The following is a 19,222-nucleotide window of genomic DNA, read 5'->3' on the forward strand; positions in this document are numbered from 1 at the left end:
AGAAGTGGCAACAAATGCCACTTGTGTTCCCTTTGTAAGTCTCGGAAATGTAAAAGCAGCTTATGTCTGATGCCACTAGAACTGCCACTAGGTAAAAACAATAAGCTATACTGAAAGTATATCATCTGAATAAAACAAAATAAAAAACTACTACCACATTTGAGCCTTTAAGCAGCAAAATCCCTCATTCTGTTTTCTCAAAGCCAAATATACAATCAGATTCAGTGCTGCTAAACAACCTCCCATTCCAAAAGAAGAAAAAAAAAAAAAAAAGAAAAAGCAGCTTAATTACTAAATCTAACTAGAATTCACATTTTTTAAAATGTCACTTAAAGTTTTGGTGAGACACACAGTTATGCTGAGTTACCGTCAAGAACCTCTACTTACTCCTTTTAACTAAGCAATTCTAAAATTAACTTGGGATCCCAGCAACATGAAAGAACAATTGCGTTTAGACTGTAATAGTAGTTATGAAAAGTCTTCTACATGTGTTCCACTCATATAAATGATTCAGTGCACTACACACATTAAAAAAAACACTACTAAGCATAAGCCTGATAAATTCATTCTCTTTTCTAGCAAAGGTAATTCTAATGCAATTTTTCACACCGCTTTGTCACCTTTTGTCTAACAGATGTAAAACCCAATTTTACATATTTAGCAATAACCAAATTAAAAGACAACAAAATCAACTCCATTGAACACTTCTCAACAGGGAAACCGCAATGCCATCTTTGTAACACCCTTACAGAGGACTACCTGTGGCTGTTCTGTCTCCCAGGAGTGACCACCAGGCATGGAGAAGAGTGGCACAAGAGAAGAACATTTAGCCTCCTGTTCTGCCTCCAACGGTGGCTCCACTTAAGAAAAGCATTTAACATGGTAGGTGCACGGCACCGTCTTCTAGTAAATCAATGGTTTATGGATGTTCTAAGCCACAACTGACCCATTTATCATGCTACCTTCTGGGCACATGAAGAAAATGCATTTCCAGGGTATTAGTCGCTGTCAGTAGTGTCTCATAGCTAAACACTCACTACAGAATTCAAAGTGTCCCTTTACAAAGGCACAGAAAAATGGTGTCAATCATCTGTCTGTCTCTATATTGGAAACACTGTAACAAGCTATAGGCTTTCTAATTCTTCAAGTGAAAATAAAAAATGGTACTCAAACGGCAGTATAACAGCTGTGAACACTGGCAGACAGAAAAAGAAGAAACAGTGTGTGTGACTGTGCATATACAATATGAACAGGTTTGAGGATACAATGAACAGCAGTTTAAGACAATCTACATCTGGATTACCATAGTTTTAGTTCCCTGCCCTCCCTCGCTCACCTCCCTACAACACATTTAACTAAAAACTAACACTGATGCAGTAGATAGACAAAAGCAGCCCAGAATTAAATTTCTTAAACTGCCGTGGAATCACATCAACAGTCAAAATTAACCGTAGCTAACTTAATTATGATGAGTCCCTAACAGTCTTAAGTAAGTACAAAAATCTCTACCAAAACCCAGGAGAAGTTCATCCAAACAGTATAGCTAGGAACATATGGTTTAGTGTCTATGTTCAGTTCAGTATTGAGAACAACTTAAACAAAACCCCAGATACCAAGTCACAATTAAACCTGGAAGCTTGGAACGCACAGCTGTAACTAGTCTCTACAAAAAAATAGAAAGAAATGCAGGGGAACATTCACTTCTGAAAAGACATGAATGGTAAAACTGGAAAATATAGATAAGCTCTCAAGCAAGCAAAAAGAATTGTTCATATTCCTGAAAGCTTTTTTTGGAAGCAACAAACAGATATAACAAAAAATGCATTACAGCTCCACAAAAACCTTCTACCCAACATCTGGAAATACACACCGAAAGCATCTACGCTTCCAAATAACGTTAACCATGCTACAGAGGCATTATGAAGAATTGATTACTAAATGCCAATGTCTTCCTCAAAACTCTAAAATACAAACATCACCATGCCTGACCACATATTTTGTTTACCACGCATTCTCACTATCAGACGAATCAAGACTGCTTGGGAGTCCTTATTGTGGACTTCGAAATCTTGCTTTTTGCATGACATTAGAAATTTAACTTAACTCTGAAAAGTTAACATAACTCTTTAATTTATCAAAAGTCATTGAATTTTCACCCTTCATGGACTAAATGTATTGTGAACATTTTTGGTGTACACCACATTTTAGTGTTCACAATGGGTTGACCACATGATATTCTAACTGATCCCAAGTGCAGCCATACCATATGGTGAGGAAGACAAGATAACACAACAAACAATAAGATGAAAGAAAAGTTTAAAAAGAAAAACCATACTTTATGATATAAGCATAAATGTTTACAAAGGACTAACTTAAACAAGAATGCAGCAATGAAGCAAATTTACTCCATCCTGTTACTAACCTCTCAAGCACAAAAAAATCACAGTGGCCCATTCCACAGCTCAAGCCAACAAAAATACTATAGATGTTGTGCTACAAAAGCCAACAAAAATACTATAGATGCAGGAGCTCACCTGCTAAATAGTTCATTCTCTTCTACTCCTTTCTCTACAGTGTCCCATGGTAAGTGGATATATTAAAATAACTTCAAAGGCTAATTTCTCTTCTAGAGCAAACAGAAAGAGATACTTTCGCAATGACATTACTCTTCAGTCAGGCATGACCTCTTCACAGCGATTTATTGATCTCTTACCACCTCGGCAAGGTGCTTTGTGCCATATGGGAAGCCATGCTTGGTGCCACAGCAGCACAGCAAAGTCTACAGTTCATGAAGCCATAAGAGGAAAAGACAAGTAAAACTGGGCCCAGGCAACAGGCCATCATAGACAGTGGGTGGAAAGAGCAAAACCTTATTACTAAACAGAAAGAAAAGACAGATTTCCCCCACAACACAATTAAAGGGTACATATCATGCAGTACAAGCTGTGTAGTCCTAGTAGCCACATTCAGCTCTAAAGACATCATTGCCAGTATGTAATGCAGTATTAAACACGCTTATGGAACAAAGATGAGAACATTCTCTAAAGATTAGGAGTTCAGCTCTTGTCATTCAAAAGCTATTTATACAAAATACAGAAGGACTACATAAATACCCGAGTATCTGCAAGTTAGAGGGAAAATCCACTTACTGCACAACAAAAGCTGCATACTTCAAATAATAGGACACAGAAAATCTAACACCTCCTCCTGGTCAACACCTCTGTAGGAACAAAGGCCAGAAACTCTAGATGTAACAACATGAGAACCTACACCAGGTAAGTAAGTGCAAATGTTGGACCCATCAGCTCAACCAGCAATGGCAGACATGAAGCCCTGCCTGTGACCTGGCCACTACAGAAGGATAAAGACATGTAGTGTCCGTATGGCTTACACAGGGATTACAAACGATTTATATGTGGTAACAAAAAAGTCTTAATCACGGGGAACATATAGATGTACATCCCCAAAGGAAAGAGTAAAAGCACATTACCATTTAAAACTACCCTTAAGAGCTTGTAAAATAGGGTGAGTACCCAAACCTGAACAGAATTTTTACAGTGTTGTTATACCTTCTATCCTGCTATAAAATCATTGTTGCTATTGGGAGTTGTACATAAAGATCAAGATCTTCCTATAGGATCACCAAGAAGACAGAGCATGCTACAGACCTCTCAACATTGAGAAACATCAATTTCACAGAAGTCAGGCTTTGAAGAAACAAATTACAGTCCTTACCATTACAAAAAAACAAGTCTCGTTTGTCTTTGAAGGCAAAACAGTTACCATGATGTTTTGGCAAGTCTAAGGAGAGGGAAGCTGCCAGTAGGTTTTTTTGGTCTAGATGGATTATCTTCAACTGTGACCAGTTCCAGATGCTTCAGAGACAAGTGAAGACAATTCATAAGTAGGCAATTACAAAATAACACAGCCACAGGCAAGAATTCTTCCTACCGCTCATCAGTTAGAAATTATTTAAACTACAGACTCAGGTAGAGCAGAAACTTCCTTTTGCAGTTATTGATTTATTTTTTTAATTTTTAGTGTAAAATTGGATATTCTTACCATCCACAACAATATGCTTCTTAAAATTCTGCTATGCTCCTAGCCTCTGTCTCCTCTGGTTAACCATACCTGGTCTATACTCCACTATCAGTTTTAAGTTTTCTCTTTCAAACACTGACAGCTCTCCTGTTCTTGTATTACAAAAAGAGGCCCAAGCTCCTGATCTTTCTTTTCTACACCATCTGATGGCTAAAAATTTACCATTTTTCCTTTCCTGGAAGTTCAGTCAAATCTTTAGTCATTCTTCCAATTACAAGAATGTCCCTTCTCCTCATACCTTTCACGTTATATCTGACAGTGAGGCCAGAACTGTATTCTTCTCCTGCTCCGTTGCTTTCAAATGAGCAACTGTATAATTTCTCTGTCCTTCTATATATTTCAGATCTGCAAAGACAGAGAATAGGAACAGCCTGAGGAGAAAATGGACAGAACACAATTGAAGTGAAAAAGTAAAGGAAAAACACCAGTCAGCCTACTAAAGGGCTGCAGGGCATAAGAGATTTATCCTATTTCAGTAAAAGACTGAATTTATGGGGAAGGGGGGGGGGGGAGGAAGCGAGGTATTCTTCCTCCAAGTAGTTATATAGGTGTTTGTCATCATTAATGGGATAATGCACACTAAGTGGAGATACAGGTGTAAGTTCACTTGTAAAGCAGTGGGCCATTATTATCTGAGTAAAGGGAATTTGTAAACAGACAAATGCCCGTATTCAGACCTCAAGAAGGAGCATCATCTGGACAGAAGCATTACAGCGGGTCTTGCAGGTACCTTTTGGCCTCCTTTCTACTTCCCTAAGCTTCTGTGTGATAAGGCACAATTTTCAAGACTGGAAATGGAGCCCATTCTTAGCAACTCACAAGCTAAAACAATTAAATTCATTTCCTGTTTCCAAGACAGATTACCAAGGCACATTTCAAGCAACGTACATAGATCACACTGAAATAAACAGTAAATTTCAGTATCAGAAATTATTCTAAAAAGCCAAACTAGCCGATCACTTAATATTCTCTTACATTACATGAACATAACTAGCTATTCCAATTGCAAATGGAAATATTATCTGCAACTCAAGACAACATTTATACCAATGCTTACCCACTGAGAAAAAACAGATACACAGCAAGCAGCTCTGCGTCATCAGTCGTCCAAAACATTGTTTTTTATCCAGACACTGGTTTTCATGTGTTTTTGGCCATGAGTTCTAACAATGTCTTTCATTTGTACAACACGTATTTTCTATTCAGTCCTATAAGAAATCTCTCATGAAACACTTAAACCTAATTAGAACTTGTCAAAATGACAGAATATGCAACTTTTCTTTCCAGAATGTTCTGGTCTCACTCTCACATTTATTGTATTTTGCATATCTTTGCAATTGTGTTGTACTGAACAAGTATGACTTTCAGCAGTGATGTTTCACCAGAAAAAAAGCTACTCTGTTTTTCTTTTTATTTGAAGCAAAACAGAGTTATCTGGAATTAATAAAGCTCTGTATTCAGAAAAATGTTTAACATAACTTGTGGATAGATGAGAAAAAAACACATACTTTTTCAGATGACCCCATTAACAAAGTAAAATGTTATTTTTCTCTGGATTCAGCAAATAAACATGTAAATACGGAAATTTTAAAGAATTACTATACCTAACTCTTAAAATAATATTTCATTTCTAAAAACAACTCCCTGCAGAGAAGACAACGTGAAAAAAAAAGGCCCAGACCAACACTTCGCTTTCTCCACAAGTTTCTTGAATGATTTTAAGCTACCAGGGTAGCTGGTATGATACACAGGCCTGATTCTACCTAGGATACAGTTCTGGGCAGAGCAGATCCAGGTAGCTCCCTGTTTCTGAACCAGAAGACCCTTTGTGAAGACTTGCACTTCATCCTGGCCATACATTTCCTACACACCTACACTGTCAGGGTCACAGATCACTCTGTGAGCTACTGGAACTCACTAGTTGTGTAGCAAACTGGCACATCCAAAAGTTTTCTGCTGTATTTAATGAATCAAATCATCAATCAATCTATTAAAACATCAGAAGAAAAAAATCATTGGCCACACTGGGTGGGAGACAGAGTTTGTAGCAACAATACAGCTGACAGAGGCACAGGCAGCAAGACCCTCCCCTTGTTAGCAGCAGTGAGACCAATTTCGATTGCCGGTGCAACCACAGCTCAGGTTGGAAACTCACCCTCTGATAGGCAACGCAATCCAGCGCTGCCTGTCCTTTGGTATCTTTCTCAGAACGCTCCCTTCCACACACCTAGGACAGTTTCTCCTACCATTTAAGGGGGAGAGAAGAATGACACGAAGCTGCAGTAGCCTGAGCCAGAACAGAGCATCTCCTCCTCCAGTCCCAATGAGAAACAAACAAACCTCACGATCACCAGGAGCCACTAACTCTGCTATGACACTGCAGTCTGGTTGCTCACACAAGGACCAAGCCAACAAAAACCGTCAAAACCCTATAGTTTGAGCGGCTGCTGTGAAGGCATCCCCCAAGCATACTACCGATGAGAAATATATTTAATGTGCTGCATCACACATGTAAGTGATGCGGCAAAATATGTAAACCATTAACAGGAATGAAAAGAAGTATTGTTATGTTCAAGAGTTACCGTCTTCACTTCTGACATCAGAAGTGAGCAGAACCCTGCAGAGGGCAGGGGAAAAAACAAACAGCAAAACCTTCTCATGCCTTATTTTCCACAGGCATACAAACCAAACAACAACATTTATTAGAAGTTCATACAGCCTTCAGAAAAACAGCTTTACAAGTTGCTACGGTGAGGTTTCCTGAAACCCCAGACAGAGATCTGTAGGAGTTATGCAAATAACTGTCAGACCTATCAGATTCTTCACATGACAGAGGCCATTAAGCACAAATTGAAGGGTTAGGTATAATATAGTGTCCAGCCAACACCAACCATTATTTTATTGTAGGGTTGAACAGCAGTATGGGACACAAGAAAGACAAGCTGCATAAAGCTTGCTGGCTGCTTGTTTCCTGCCTCATGACAAAACCACACTAACTTCAGCGCCTTTTGACCTCCAGATCTTTCTTCCCTTAGAAACATCTGCTTATTCTTTAGAAACCCTGGAGGGGGGGAAAAAAAAAGAAAAAGGCTTTCCAGAAAATCCCAGCAGAACCCCACCCTAGTTTAGCAGGCTTCACAGACCTCACAGAGGCCGAGAACAGATGACATATTCCCACTCAAATTAAAGAGCTGAAGTCACAAGTGACCTGCCACTGATTCAGCCAGTGAACTGCCCATTTCAATTCCCTCCTACCAGACAAATACGAAGAGCTGGCACCCTAAACCTGTCACACACGCCTCCTTTATCCACCCGTATTTCCAGACCGCATCATCCATCCTCCTGCCAGGAGATGCTGGGCAAGACAAGAAACAATGTATCCCCCATGGAGAAATAACAACTCATGGGCATAAACAGCAAGCGCTCCGCTTATATTTTAATCACAAAGAGCATCTGAAATAATAACACCAAGCTTTTGTCAAGCGACAGAAGTGTCCAAAGGCATTTCTGTCTGGGCACACCGTTGTGGGGTTTTTTCAGAGCGCAGCTCGCTCGCTAGAGCAAACCAGAAGTTATTTCTTTACATTAAAGGCCTTCCCCCACCCTCCATCTTCCTCCCCCCGCCCCTCAGGCCCTCCCCCCTCCCCGCCGAACCCTCCCGGGGCTCCCCTCCCCGCCCGCGGCCCTCTCCCCCCGGTTCCCCTCACCGCCCGCACCGCAGAGGCCCGCCTCGCCTTCCCCTCCCTCAGGAGCCCCCCCCCCGCCCTGCCGCAGCCGGCACCGCCGCTCGCACCCCGCGCAACCGCCCTGCGCCGCCAAGCGCCAGCGCTCCCCTGACAACCGCAGCGCGCGCCAGGCCCGGCCACTCCCCGGCCCCGCGCACACAATGGGCCCCGCTGGGCCGGCCCCCCGCCGCCACCGCCCCCGCCGCACTGACCATCGCTGCGCTTGATCTCCACGTAGATCCCTATCTGGATCTTGCCGAAGCTGGCCGCTGCCATCGCCTCATGGGGCAGCCGGGGAGATCGGAGGCGCTGCCGGCCGGGGCGGAGCTGGGAGGGGAGCGCGGCGAGGGCGCGCACGGCGGCAGCGGCGGCTCCGGGAGGGCGGGACGGCGAGAGGGAGGAGGGGGAAGAGAGAAAAGGCGCCGGCCGGATACTACAGGCGCCGGCGGCTGCTGCGCCTGCGCGCCTCGCCGCGGCGTCACGGCCGGCCCGGCTCCCGGGGGAGGCGGGGGCGAGGCGCCGCCGCTGTCGCCTGCGCCGTCCGCCGTCCCGCCTCCGCCTGGGCGGGTCCCCAGCCCGCGGCCTGTGGGAGCCCCGTCCGCCCTTCGGCCGCCTTTCCCCGCCCCGTGCCGCCGCAGCTGTTCGCTCACAGCCGCCCTCCCCGGCACCGCGGCCGGCCTGGCGCAAGATGGGCGCCCCGCTGCTGGCCGCGCTTCGGCCGCCCCGCTCGCCCGGGCCCGGGCCGGGAGGGGCTCGTCCCAGCCGCAGGCTGCCTGTGCGAGCCTCTGCCCCTTGGACCTGTCCTCGACGGGATGCACGCACACGCACACCTGCCTGGCACCGGATGGTGGCCGGGCTGCCCAGAAGTTCTAGTGTCATGGCTTTGTCTGCCTACCGTGTCCCCTGCGACAAGCAGAGCGGCTTAGAAGCGTTCGTGGTGCCTGCCAGCCTGCCAGCAGCTCTCGGGTCCCAGCAAGGCCGCCTGCCGACAGCACCCATCTACCTTCGCCGCATCACTCTGCCACGCCTTTATACCTCTTAAATAAGAACCGACACACACATCGGGGTCCTTGTTTCGGCGTGATGAGTTCCCCACCTAAGGCAAGCCACTTTGTTAAACATCGTCCCCTGGGTTTCTTCTCCAAGGGCAGTTCCTGACATGGTGAAGCCACCGCCAGTTTAAAATTGTCCTTCCTGCACAGCTTCCAGGTCATCTCGAGTGACATCACACTAGATACCACTAAACACACAGCTGCTTCTTGCTCAGCAAAGACAATCTATTAAAAATAATCCCCCAATCCGCGCATCAGCGGGTAATACATAACGAAAGCTGACACCACGCCATACCCCCGCCTCGAGAGCTGCGACCTGCCACCCAGCCGGTCACCCTCCGCACCTCGTGTCTGCTCCCTGCCTCCGTGCTTGGTTTCATACTGATGGATGAAAAGCTGGACACGAGCCGGCAATGTGCGCTCGCAGCCCAGAAGGCCAACCGTACCCCGGGCTGCATCAAAAGCAGCGTGACCAGCAGGTCGAGGGAGGGGATTCTGCCCCTCTGCTCCACTCTGGTGAGACCCCACCTGGAGTCCTGCTTCCAGCTCTGGAGCCCTGAGCAGAGGAAAGACATGGAGCTGTTGGAGCGGGTCCAGAGGACGGCCACAAAAATGATCCGAGGGCTGGAGCACCTCTCCTGTGAGGAAAGGCTGAGACAGTTGGGACTGTTCATCCTGGAGAAGAGAAGGCTCTGGGGAGACTTTGTGGTGGCCTTTTATACTTGAAGGGGGCTTATAAGAAGGATGGGAAAAGGCTCGTTAGTAGGGCCTGTAGTGACAGGACAGTGGCTAACGGTTTTAAACTGAAAGAGGGTAGATTTAGATTAGCTATGAGGAAGAAATTCTTTACTGTGAGGGTGGTGAGGCACTGGCACAGGTTGCCCAGAGAAGTTGTGGATGCCCCCTCCCTGGCAGCGTTCAAGGCCAGGTTGGATGGGGCTTTGAGCAACCTGGTCTGGTGGAAGGTGTCTCTGCCCATGGCAGGGGCGACGGGATTAGATCATCTTTGAAAGTCCCTTCCAACGCCGGCCATTCTGTGACTCTAAACACACACACAGAGAAAAGCCAAAAGAAGAGCTGACAAAGCTATACAGCAACAACAATTTGCACAACTTGGTTGCTACTTGTATTGGCTCTAACAGGTATATATCACCCTTTTGAAGCAGAGTTAAGGACAAATTAAAAGAGTGAAAGTTTGACACTTTAAAAAACTGGGTCTTCCTCTCTTATCCTTGCCTGCATTCGTTTTTTACATCAGAAATTTAGGTCTGAATCCCATTATTCATGGAAGGCATTGCTTACTGTGGTTATGGTGGAACTCTAATATTAAAGATACCGAGATATGTCCAGAAAAACTACTTTGGCTTTTTAGTTTAGTCACTGTCCATTTACTTTGGACTACTGACAAACACTGGAAAGAAATATCTCTTTGAGAAAGATCTGATGCAAGTAATACTATGAAGAGTCCAGTGCCTTTAAGAAGACCCCTTTTAGTTATACCAGAACTAAAGATATGCTCTTTTTAATCTATACATGTTTTTGAAATAAGACCAAAATGCAACAAATGTTTTAGACTTACAGAAGAATTAGGCAGGGACAAACTTTGAATTAAAAAAACAAAGGTTCTTCTACCCACTATAATTGAACGGTATTTCAATGACTTGAACTGAACATTTTATGATCATCTTTTTACACAAATGCTACTCCATAGACATGCCTTTTGTAGTTCATTTTTTGGAAAGTGTATTCGTGGTGTCTACAATAATGTTTACAAAATTCCCAGAGCAGTATGTGTCTACGTTTTGTGTGTCACTATATGGTGCTCTTGACAATACAAATAATACAATTAGTGAAGCTTTGGCATTCAGTTCAAAACTTAGGCTGCCTTTGGAGTAGTAAGATATCAAAAATAGTGGGAAATGAACATGCACCCATTATGTTTCAACTGTTAGCAGGAATTCTTGAGTTTTCAACAAACACTAACATCTGCTTGCATTTCACACAGACACAATCACATTAATTAAAATTCTTAATTTACTGTATCGTGATGTCAAAATCAAGTTGTGAATGTCAGTCTACCTCCTTGATAACTTAACAATCAGTGATTATTAAGTATTTGAACATTTTCCCAGCACTAGTGAACAAATGTGATTAATTATAGTACATGTTTGTAGTTGTACTAATACGAAATGTTTTGTTTTTAAAGCTCAACTCAGAAAGTTTTTCTAGTTCATGAGTGCAACTGATATTAAAAGTGTATGTAGGGCAGTCAACAATCAGGTTAAAGGATCGTGGTCGCTTGTAAAATTAACAAATAAAACCAAAGTATTTTTTACACAGTGACATTTTTAAAAAGGAGCCACCATAGTACGTACTGTAGCTTCTCGGGTCATGATGAGAACCTGTTGCAGTGTACAAAAAAATTGCAAAATTAATAAGAGATTATATCTTCCACTTGAGAATCAGTAAATATTCAAGAAGTGCCAGAAGTGGTTTAAGTTCCCGGTTGCCCACTTAGACTGATAGATTCTTCTTGTTCAGTTCAGGACCTTTGTGAAAACAGCAACAGCTGTCTCACAGATCCCTTCTTGCTCTTTTTTCCTTTTAATCATCTCTTCATCTGTGTTGTATCGCTATTTAAAACTACCCCCTGCCAGACACAGCACTTCACGAGCAATAGCACTGTATAATAGTAGAAGAAAGTGGTGAAAAGAGCAGAACCGCCTTACTTATAGAAATAAAATATTTTAATATATTTCCCACTGCTTTCTTAGATATAAAAATCTGTAACTGCCTCTGAATAAAAAATTATTGTGATATTCATAACTTTGCTTGTCTGGCTTATCTGAGAGTCAAAATGTTTTGAACTGGGCACTTAAAGCTTCATAACTAACCTTTTGTCTTCTACAAGTGCATTTTAGATTCCATTGCATTAAATGTCTACAAAGTCTGCTGGTTATCTTCAACAAGGGAACAGATGACTCATTTGACTAACAATGCTTTGGGGTTCATAAGTAACTAATTTATATTAGAAACAACATAGACGGCTAGGTTTTCTGATTTAAACAAGTACGTCTAAGTATAATAACTTTCTCTGTATTAGAGAACGCAGGTGCTGAAACTGTTGCTGTAAAACTCCAACACACTTGTCAAATGCCCGCCTTAGCAGAGCTGTGAGCAGTGAGCCACTGATATTCATGCCATCATGACAATGGAAAGCACTAAGTTGCTCTTCAGCAGTGTTTTGCTAACAGAGCAAACTTAAGCTAAAGTTTATAATTGCTCTGTTGGTCATCAGTGTCATCCCATAGCACTCTGACAGCTCCTAACATGGCTTTTCTGGTCACTTGCTGTATGCTCCCTGAGAAGGCCAGGTTTTCTGAAAGACTCTTGTCTGCATGAATGGGGCCAAAGAGATCTGTTTGTATGTTTTTGCAATTCTAGCTACTTTTCTTTTATTACTTTATTTCCATGTGGCTTCTCAGGGTAGTCCTAGATCTTGTCTTACAAGAATCCTAGCAGCATGCATAGGGCTGGCGTAAGGCTGCACGATCAGGCCAAAGACAGTGAGAAAATGTGAGGCTGACTGACCTCTGCAGTTATGAATAACATCACTCCACAAATAGCAGTTTTGGTGCACTTCTACTGATTTGGATGGTTAGCCAAAAATTTGGAGAAAAGCAATTATTGAGAAAATTTGCCCCTAAAGCAAATGTAAGTATACAAATAAAACTGAAATTTCACTTACTACCTTATTATTCCAGAATGAGCTGCACTCCTAAGAAACTTTTGCATGCAGAAAAGTGGAGAATTGCTAGATGCTAGATAAAGAATCAAAAAGTAGAGTGAGGATGTATTCTGATGTCTTCAAAGCAGGAGACATGAGAGAAATAAAGTACATTTATGAAAAGCACACCTCCCTCACTTACCATGCCCTTCACTCCAGCACTACATTTGTAGCCACGGTGACAACATCTTTTGCTCTTCCCTGTATTCATAGCTACTTGTGCACTTTGGCAGGATTAGTCATAAAGTGTAGCTAAGGTTAAAATGACAGTCCAGAAAAGCTACACGAGTTCAAAAGTCACAAAATGGTAGAAGAGCTGAAGAGTAACAAAGCTGGATGTGCTTATTGCAGTTGACAGTGGTGTGGTCATTATGGCTCTGACACGTACATTCCATATTCTCTTATTCATTTCATATGCTGCTGCTGAGTGTCTGGCCCAAGGCAGCTGTGTATCTGGGGTCATGTTTCATTATGCTTTCCTATTGATTGTATGAAACACAGGCAGAATTCCTCATAGATAGCAGTCTGCTTCAGAAAAAAACATGAGCAAGAGCAGATGAACCTGGATCTCTGTCCAAGCCACTTGCTGCCTACAGGTAAGTCCAGAACAACTACACTTATGGATGTGGATATTTATATTTAGTCTTCATCCTCCTCTTCATTCTTTCCTTTCTCCCTTCTTTGCCCTCTCCAAGTCCTCGAGGGAAATCCCAGAGGGTTTGTGGTAAAATGGTGCTCTTGTCAGGCTATTGAGATGAGTGATAAATACGCATTTGCTACATCCTTCTGCTATCCAGAGTAACTTTTCTGTCAGAATGAAATATCCTGTATCATATTACCTGTGTAAACAATTTTAGCGTGAATGCATCTGCCTGGTAGCTTAATCTGATAATTACATCCTGCCCGTGCCCCACCAGTAAAGCTTCTGTAGCAAGTCATGTGGACCTAATCTGCCTTGTAAAAATTGAATGGTTTCTTGTTCTTAGAAGTTACCTTGTAGCTTTCTAAGTATTTCTGCATCATTAGCACACAGTATTAGAAAAACCAAACAGTCCTACCTGAGGTATTTTTGTTTGAGCTCGCAAAGTTTTAGCACATATTTATGTTGAAATTTTAATTCATATAGATTGTCAATGTGCTTGTTTATGACTTTACTCCTTTTTAATGCCATTTGATAAATCCAGTGTAACCTCTGTGTAATAAGCTAGAACTACATTGTGTAATACCGTGGCAACACCCAAACAGTCACTGGGCTTGGTAGTGCAGCCGGAGGACAGGGAACACAGTCCTGAATGTGCCCGTTCCTCAACACACAACAGAGAGGTGAAAAAAATACAAAGAGAGCTATATGCATTTTCTCAGTCATGAGGCAGTCAGGACCTTAATTCAAGCTAAATGTATATTCTAAAAGAAGACAGAAAGTGGATTTGATTCCACATATCCTGGAAGATAGAAAACTTTTGAAATAAGTATGATGATACAGCAACCCCAAGATTCCTTCTAAGCACTAGCACAAACCTCTGACAGCAGACATCCTTCTGCTAGTACCCTGACTGTGCGACTGGAGCACATTTAATGATGAGTACTTTTATGAAGTAAGAAAAACAAAGCTACTTTTTTTAAATCAAAGTTGTTAAAACAGTACTGTTCATCCCTACCTTCCAACAAGAGGGGACCAGTTGCATTTTTTTCCTTGTGTTTTTCCATATACCAAGCTTGCATCAAATATTCTACAACAAATAATGAAAGTTGCCTTATAACAAAAAATCACTACTAAATAGAATTATTTTGTTAAAATGCAGTTGTTGTCTGGTAATTTGATTAAAATAAATGTTTACTCTTGCTTGACAGATTCCTTGGAAAAATTAAGAGGTTTACTTGCAAATGGATTCATGTGTGTTTTTATCTTTATTAATGTCAAAGAGCAAAAAAAAAGCTGAAAGGATTTATCATTTTTTATACCCTTGCAAATCTCATTCCATTTCCTATACATTCGTCTTGGAATCTAGGCAGGAATGATGCATGCAGACTATTCTGATCAGTTGTGCATTTGACAAATTAAGGTGCTGGCATTTATCGTAATAAAGATTTTTAAAAGCATCATAAGAAAGGCTATTTGTATTTAGGGAGCTCTTATGAATTATGAGCACAATAAATGTAATGTTTTGTCCTTAAAAGAAAAAGAAATCCCAGACATTCTAATTACTTACTGCAATAACCAGGAAATCTAAAAGTTATTAATGCCTTGTCTTCTACTGTAAGCCAGCCTGTATGTTATTTTTCTGTGTAATAACTAGGGGGGTATAATCAAACTGTGTTCCTTTTTCCTGGACTTCAGAAATAGTGAAGCTTATAAAATTGAATAACCTCACTGTCTTCCAGTCTGTAGGCCCATGTCTTACCTCTTCTAATGATGTCAAAGCAATGATAAATATTATGATTGGAAGAAATTACTGCAGTAACTTGCTCGTCGAACCAGATGTTAACCTCAGTACAGTTACAGCTGAACTACTCTTGAAGTTTATTTGAAATTGAGAGTTGCTTTACATTCAATGAGTAGGAAGGCAGCCCACTGAAAGAACCCAGGCTCTTTATGGCAGATGACACAGGTAAACATTAAAATCCTACCTATTTCTAAGAAATAAGTAGTATTCGAATGGATTCTTGGCACAGACATCCATCAGGGTCAAAATGCAAATGGGGTGAGATTGTACTTCCATGTGGAAGAACTCCAGCAGGCATCAGTGCCTGGGCAAGTGCTTTTCTGTGCAGAGGAGGTGACAGGAGCTCTGGGTCTCTCTGAAGCTGGAGGCACAAAAGCTGTCATACTGAGTTGTGGACAGAGGCACCTTCAAAGAAGAGGGGATGCCTGGCTGAAAGGCATGGCCTAGCTGTGGCCAGAGACAGCTACTTGTGGCAAAGGAGAGGAGTTGTTTGGAAGCACCAGGACGCCTCGATCCACTGTGAATCTAGTGTACAGTTCTTTCACCTGAATGTTCATAGTTGAAGCTCACTAGATTAAGTGCATGAAGGAAGAAATGAGACTAAAGTATTTTGGATCCAACTACCATAATATATTTAAATATACTTGAATATACTTAAATATACTAAGTAGGACACACGTAGTGAAAGTATATTGGGGAGAAAACTGCTTTTCATGTTTAGCTCAGAGAGTGGGTAGGCAATGTTCTGAGGTTGATCTTTCAGCTTAAAGAAATGTATTCATATTAATTTCTGGTTACTAAACATCTGGATCTATACTTGTGGAGTCCTGTAGCACATCATCTGAGTCCCAGAGCCTTTCCTAAGGAAGATAATTTCTTACTTTTCTTGTTTTCTCTGGCAAAGGTATACCTAAATTTCTGTTTTTCAGTGCAGCATAGATGAAAATTCAGGCAAATGGTAGACAGGCTTGTGAAAGATAAGCCAGTTTCGTTTTATCCCCTTTGGACTTGCTCATAACGATACTCTGTAGAGTGCCTTGAGGAACCCATGCACAAGACATGTTTATCTTCCAAGTTCAATTTCAAAAGTGACATTTTTTCTTCTGCTTAACACACAGTTGGAAAAGAGGGGGCAGTTCAAAGAGACACACAAATTTAGGTAGTATGGTGATTACCTGAAAAATGTAACCTCAAAGAGCAGCTTTGTCCAAACTTGAGAAACTTTGTCCTACACAGCTTCTTACAGGAGCTGAAAAGAGGGTGCTGGGACTGTGTTGACTGGCGTGGCGGGCAGGCTGGCCTAGCACAAGCAGCCTGTAGGTATAGTGGGAGTGTGGAAGAAAGTTACAATTCCCGAAAACTAGTGCATCAGCAAGATTAAGTGTGATAATGACAATGTTAGACTCACAAATGAGAATTTGTATATTCAGATGTACTACTCTAGGATGCAGTAATAGTGCTTTGAAAATTCCACAGGTTTATGCCGAAACCAAGCTGAATACAACCCGGTGTCATGCTCTTGCAGAAGCACCAACCGGTGCAGGCTGGGTGTGTTCAGGAAGAGTATTGCAGGGTACATTGTAGGGAAAAACTTTCTGTTTAAGCATAGCTAAACCCTGGATCAGATTATACAGGGTGTTTGTCATAATTCTCTGGTGAAGGTGGTTCAAGAAGAGATTAAGTATCTCTTAGAGACGGTATAAACCCTGTCCCTGAGCAGGAGGATGGGCTAGATAACCTGTTCCAGATCCTCGCAACCTTGCATTTCTGCTGTATTTATGACAAATCCTTTTTCTCCTGCCTAAACCCTCTTCCCCACCTGGATTAACAGATTTCATTTGAATTTCATGGCGGTTCTAATTTTAGTGATGAGTTTAATACTGTGTGTTCAACCACCACCCATAGGATTTACCTGATAATTTGGGCATGCCTGTAGTCAGGCATCTGAAGAAAGAATCCCTGCCTTTCAATATGTTGGCAGAAGAGGTGGAGCCTTTTTTTCTGAATAATCACATTCAAAAGCGCTGAAATGCCCTTCAGGGCCATTAAAATGAAGTTACTTAGTAATTACTGAGGTTGTTACAGTTACTATCATTTTTCATTTCTGATTCTGAGGTTATAGCCTTAATGAAGGAAACGAGAAACACCAGAGAAAACCAGGCAAACCCAGGCAGTTCCAGGATGTGCAGTACATGGGCGTCTTTATCAGAAATTTTACTGACAAGTTGTTTTCTGTTGCTCACAGGACAACAGCCATAAATACAAAGCAAATAGAGAAAAACTAGGACCCAGTTATGATGAGAGTTAAATCCCTATCATGCAACTTTCCTCCCTTCATAACTTACGAATTCTTTATATTAACTTCCGTTTAAATGAGATTTACACAAAGAGGATGAAGTTTTTATCAAATTGTTCATCTTCAGAGAAGAAAGGCAACGTACTGAGAAATGATGAAATGAGGGGTCTGTAGGCTTCCACTCTGCAGGTTGCAGCCCATGAAGTTGCCACACATTTTAGAGAATGGTGTTTAGTTCCCAGGTGTTAGCTTACAGGAACTGTAACTTTTTGTACTCAGCTGTGATTATTTATTAAGAAAATCCTGCTTAAAAAAAAAAAAAAAAAAAAAATCTTTGATAGGTCTAATGAAGGCAACTGTGGGCACTAAACACTCTGAGAATGAGAGGCTGCAGTTAGATATTTAATTTTATGTGACCCCGAGTTAAAAAGTAGTCCATAACTTCAATATGTTACAATCTTATAGTGTGTAACATCTTTATTAAGCCATATTTCCACAAAGGCCTGGTGTTCACCAAACAAGAGGCAAACAGTTTGATTCTGGATGGTGATGGCACTTAGCAGACCCATGATCAACAATGTACAGCTTTTTTGCATTAAGTTTCAGTGTGTTCAAACAAATATATTTTAATTGTAAGAATCCTTTGTAGTGACTTGTCACTGCATATACAAGTATAAAGCACTGGCATCGGAATAATTTGTAAAGAAAGCTTGGGTCACTGCAAAGTACCTGCCATGCTGGAGGACTAGGACTGTGATAATAACAGTGTAGGACTGTGGGAAAAGCTTATTTCAAATAAGCGACAGAATGGCTGCTGAAGCAAGTTGTTCAAAGGGGGTGGCTCAGCACCACCAGATCCAGGAAGCTGCCTGACAGATAAGCCTAGTTAGATATTGTTGCTCTGTGGAAGGACAGTGCTCACTGGGCCTGGATAAGATACAAAATTAAGACATCCTCTACAAGGTCTCTTTACTTAGACTGATGACACTTAAACTAGTGATCATACTGTTGTTAGGACATCAGGACTGTACAGAGTTATGCCCCGCAACTAGAGCATCAGCATTCAGCAGACCTCCATGAAGCCTGATGATACAAGACCATTAAGGCTAGTGTTATCTCTGCTGTCTGTTTCTGCTGGAAGAAACTTGCCTTTCTAATCTAAACTGGCATTTGGAAAAATAAAGGTAACTATTAAGCTTGTTTCTGTGGTCCAAATCTGTTACTTGTATACCAGGAAATCTCTGGCAGGAGGAGTCCTCCAATCTAAATACACCAAGTAAGAAAAAAATAAGAGTATGTGCATAAGGCCAGCATTTCACGTATTCCTTATGCTACATGGGCTTGTCCTGAGGACTGAGCAACCACAGAATTTAATTTATCAGTTGATGTGTCATTCGATGTGGAGTTATTGTCACATATAAAGTTGTGTGTTAAAGACTGTGATTGTCCTAGTGACGATATGACCTAGGACTGTTGCCCAGTCAGTAATACAAATAGTACAATACAGCGCTGCTTGCTGAGACAAATACTCACATATCGTAGTCTTGTATTTTAGTAAGGAATCTTACTAGTTCCAGTTGATAAACATAGTAACTCTGTTGGTTCAAGGCTGGTATTTGTTACCTGGGAGCTTTTTCACATTTGCTCTCTCTTCCTCGTCAAGAGATGCCACTTTCAAAGCTCAGCAGTTTGTACTGAGCATTGCCATGTTATATCATTTAGGTAAGATAGGATCCTTCCTTTTAATTGAAATTGTATCAACAGTTCAAATATTTCTCTGAAAAATGTATTTCTGTCAGACAAATTGTATTTTCTGA

The 19,222-nt window shown here is 41.7% G+C and overlaps 1 protein-coding gene across 5 annotated transcripts in view; it reads right to left on the reverse strand.

The window, feature by feature from the left end:
• Positions 1–8,262, reverse strand: part of KIF2A (kinesin family member 2A) — a 55,967-nt gene extending 47,705 nt beyond the window's left edge. For all 5 annotated transcript variants that reach the window (XM_075447146.1, XM_075447144.1, XM_075447145.1 and 2 more), the window contains exon 1: positions 8,039–8,262. In XM_075447146.1, coding sequence (XP_075303261.1) covers positions 8,039–8,102 — 64 coding nt within the window. In that variant the 5' untranslated portion in view covers positions 8,103–8,262. The remainder of the gene's footprint in view (positions 1–8,038) is intronic.
• Positions 8,263–19,222: the final 10,960 nt, after the last annotated feature.

This window comes from Opisthocomus hoazin, chromosome Z (genome assembly GCF_030867145.1).
Source record: "Opisthocomus hoazin isolate bOpiHoa1 chromosome Z, bOpiHoa1.hap1, whole genome shotgun sequence".
Classification (NCBI taxonomy): Eukaryota; Metazoa; Chordata; class Aves; order Opisthocomiformes; family Opisthocomidae; genus Opisthocomus; species Opisthocomus hoazin.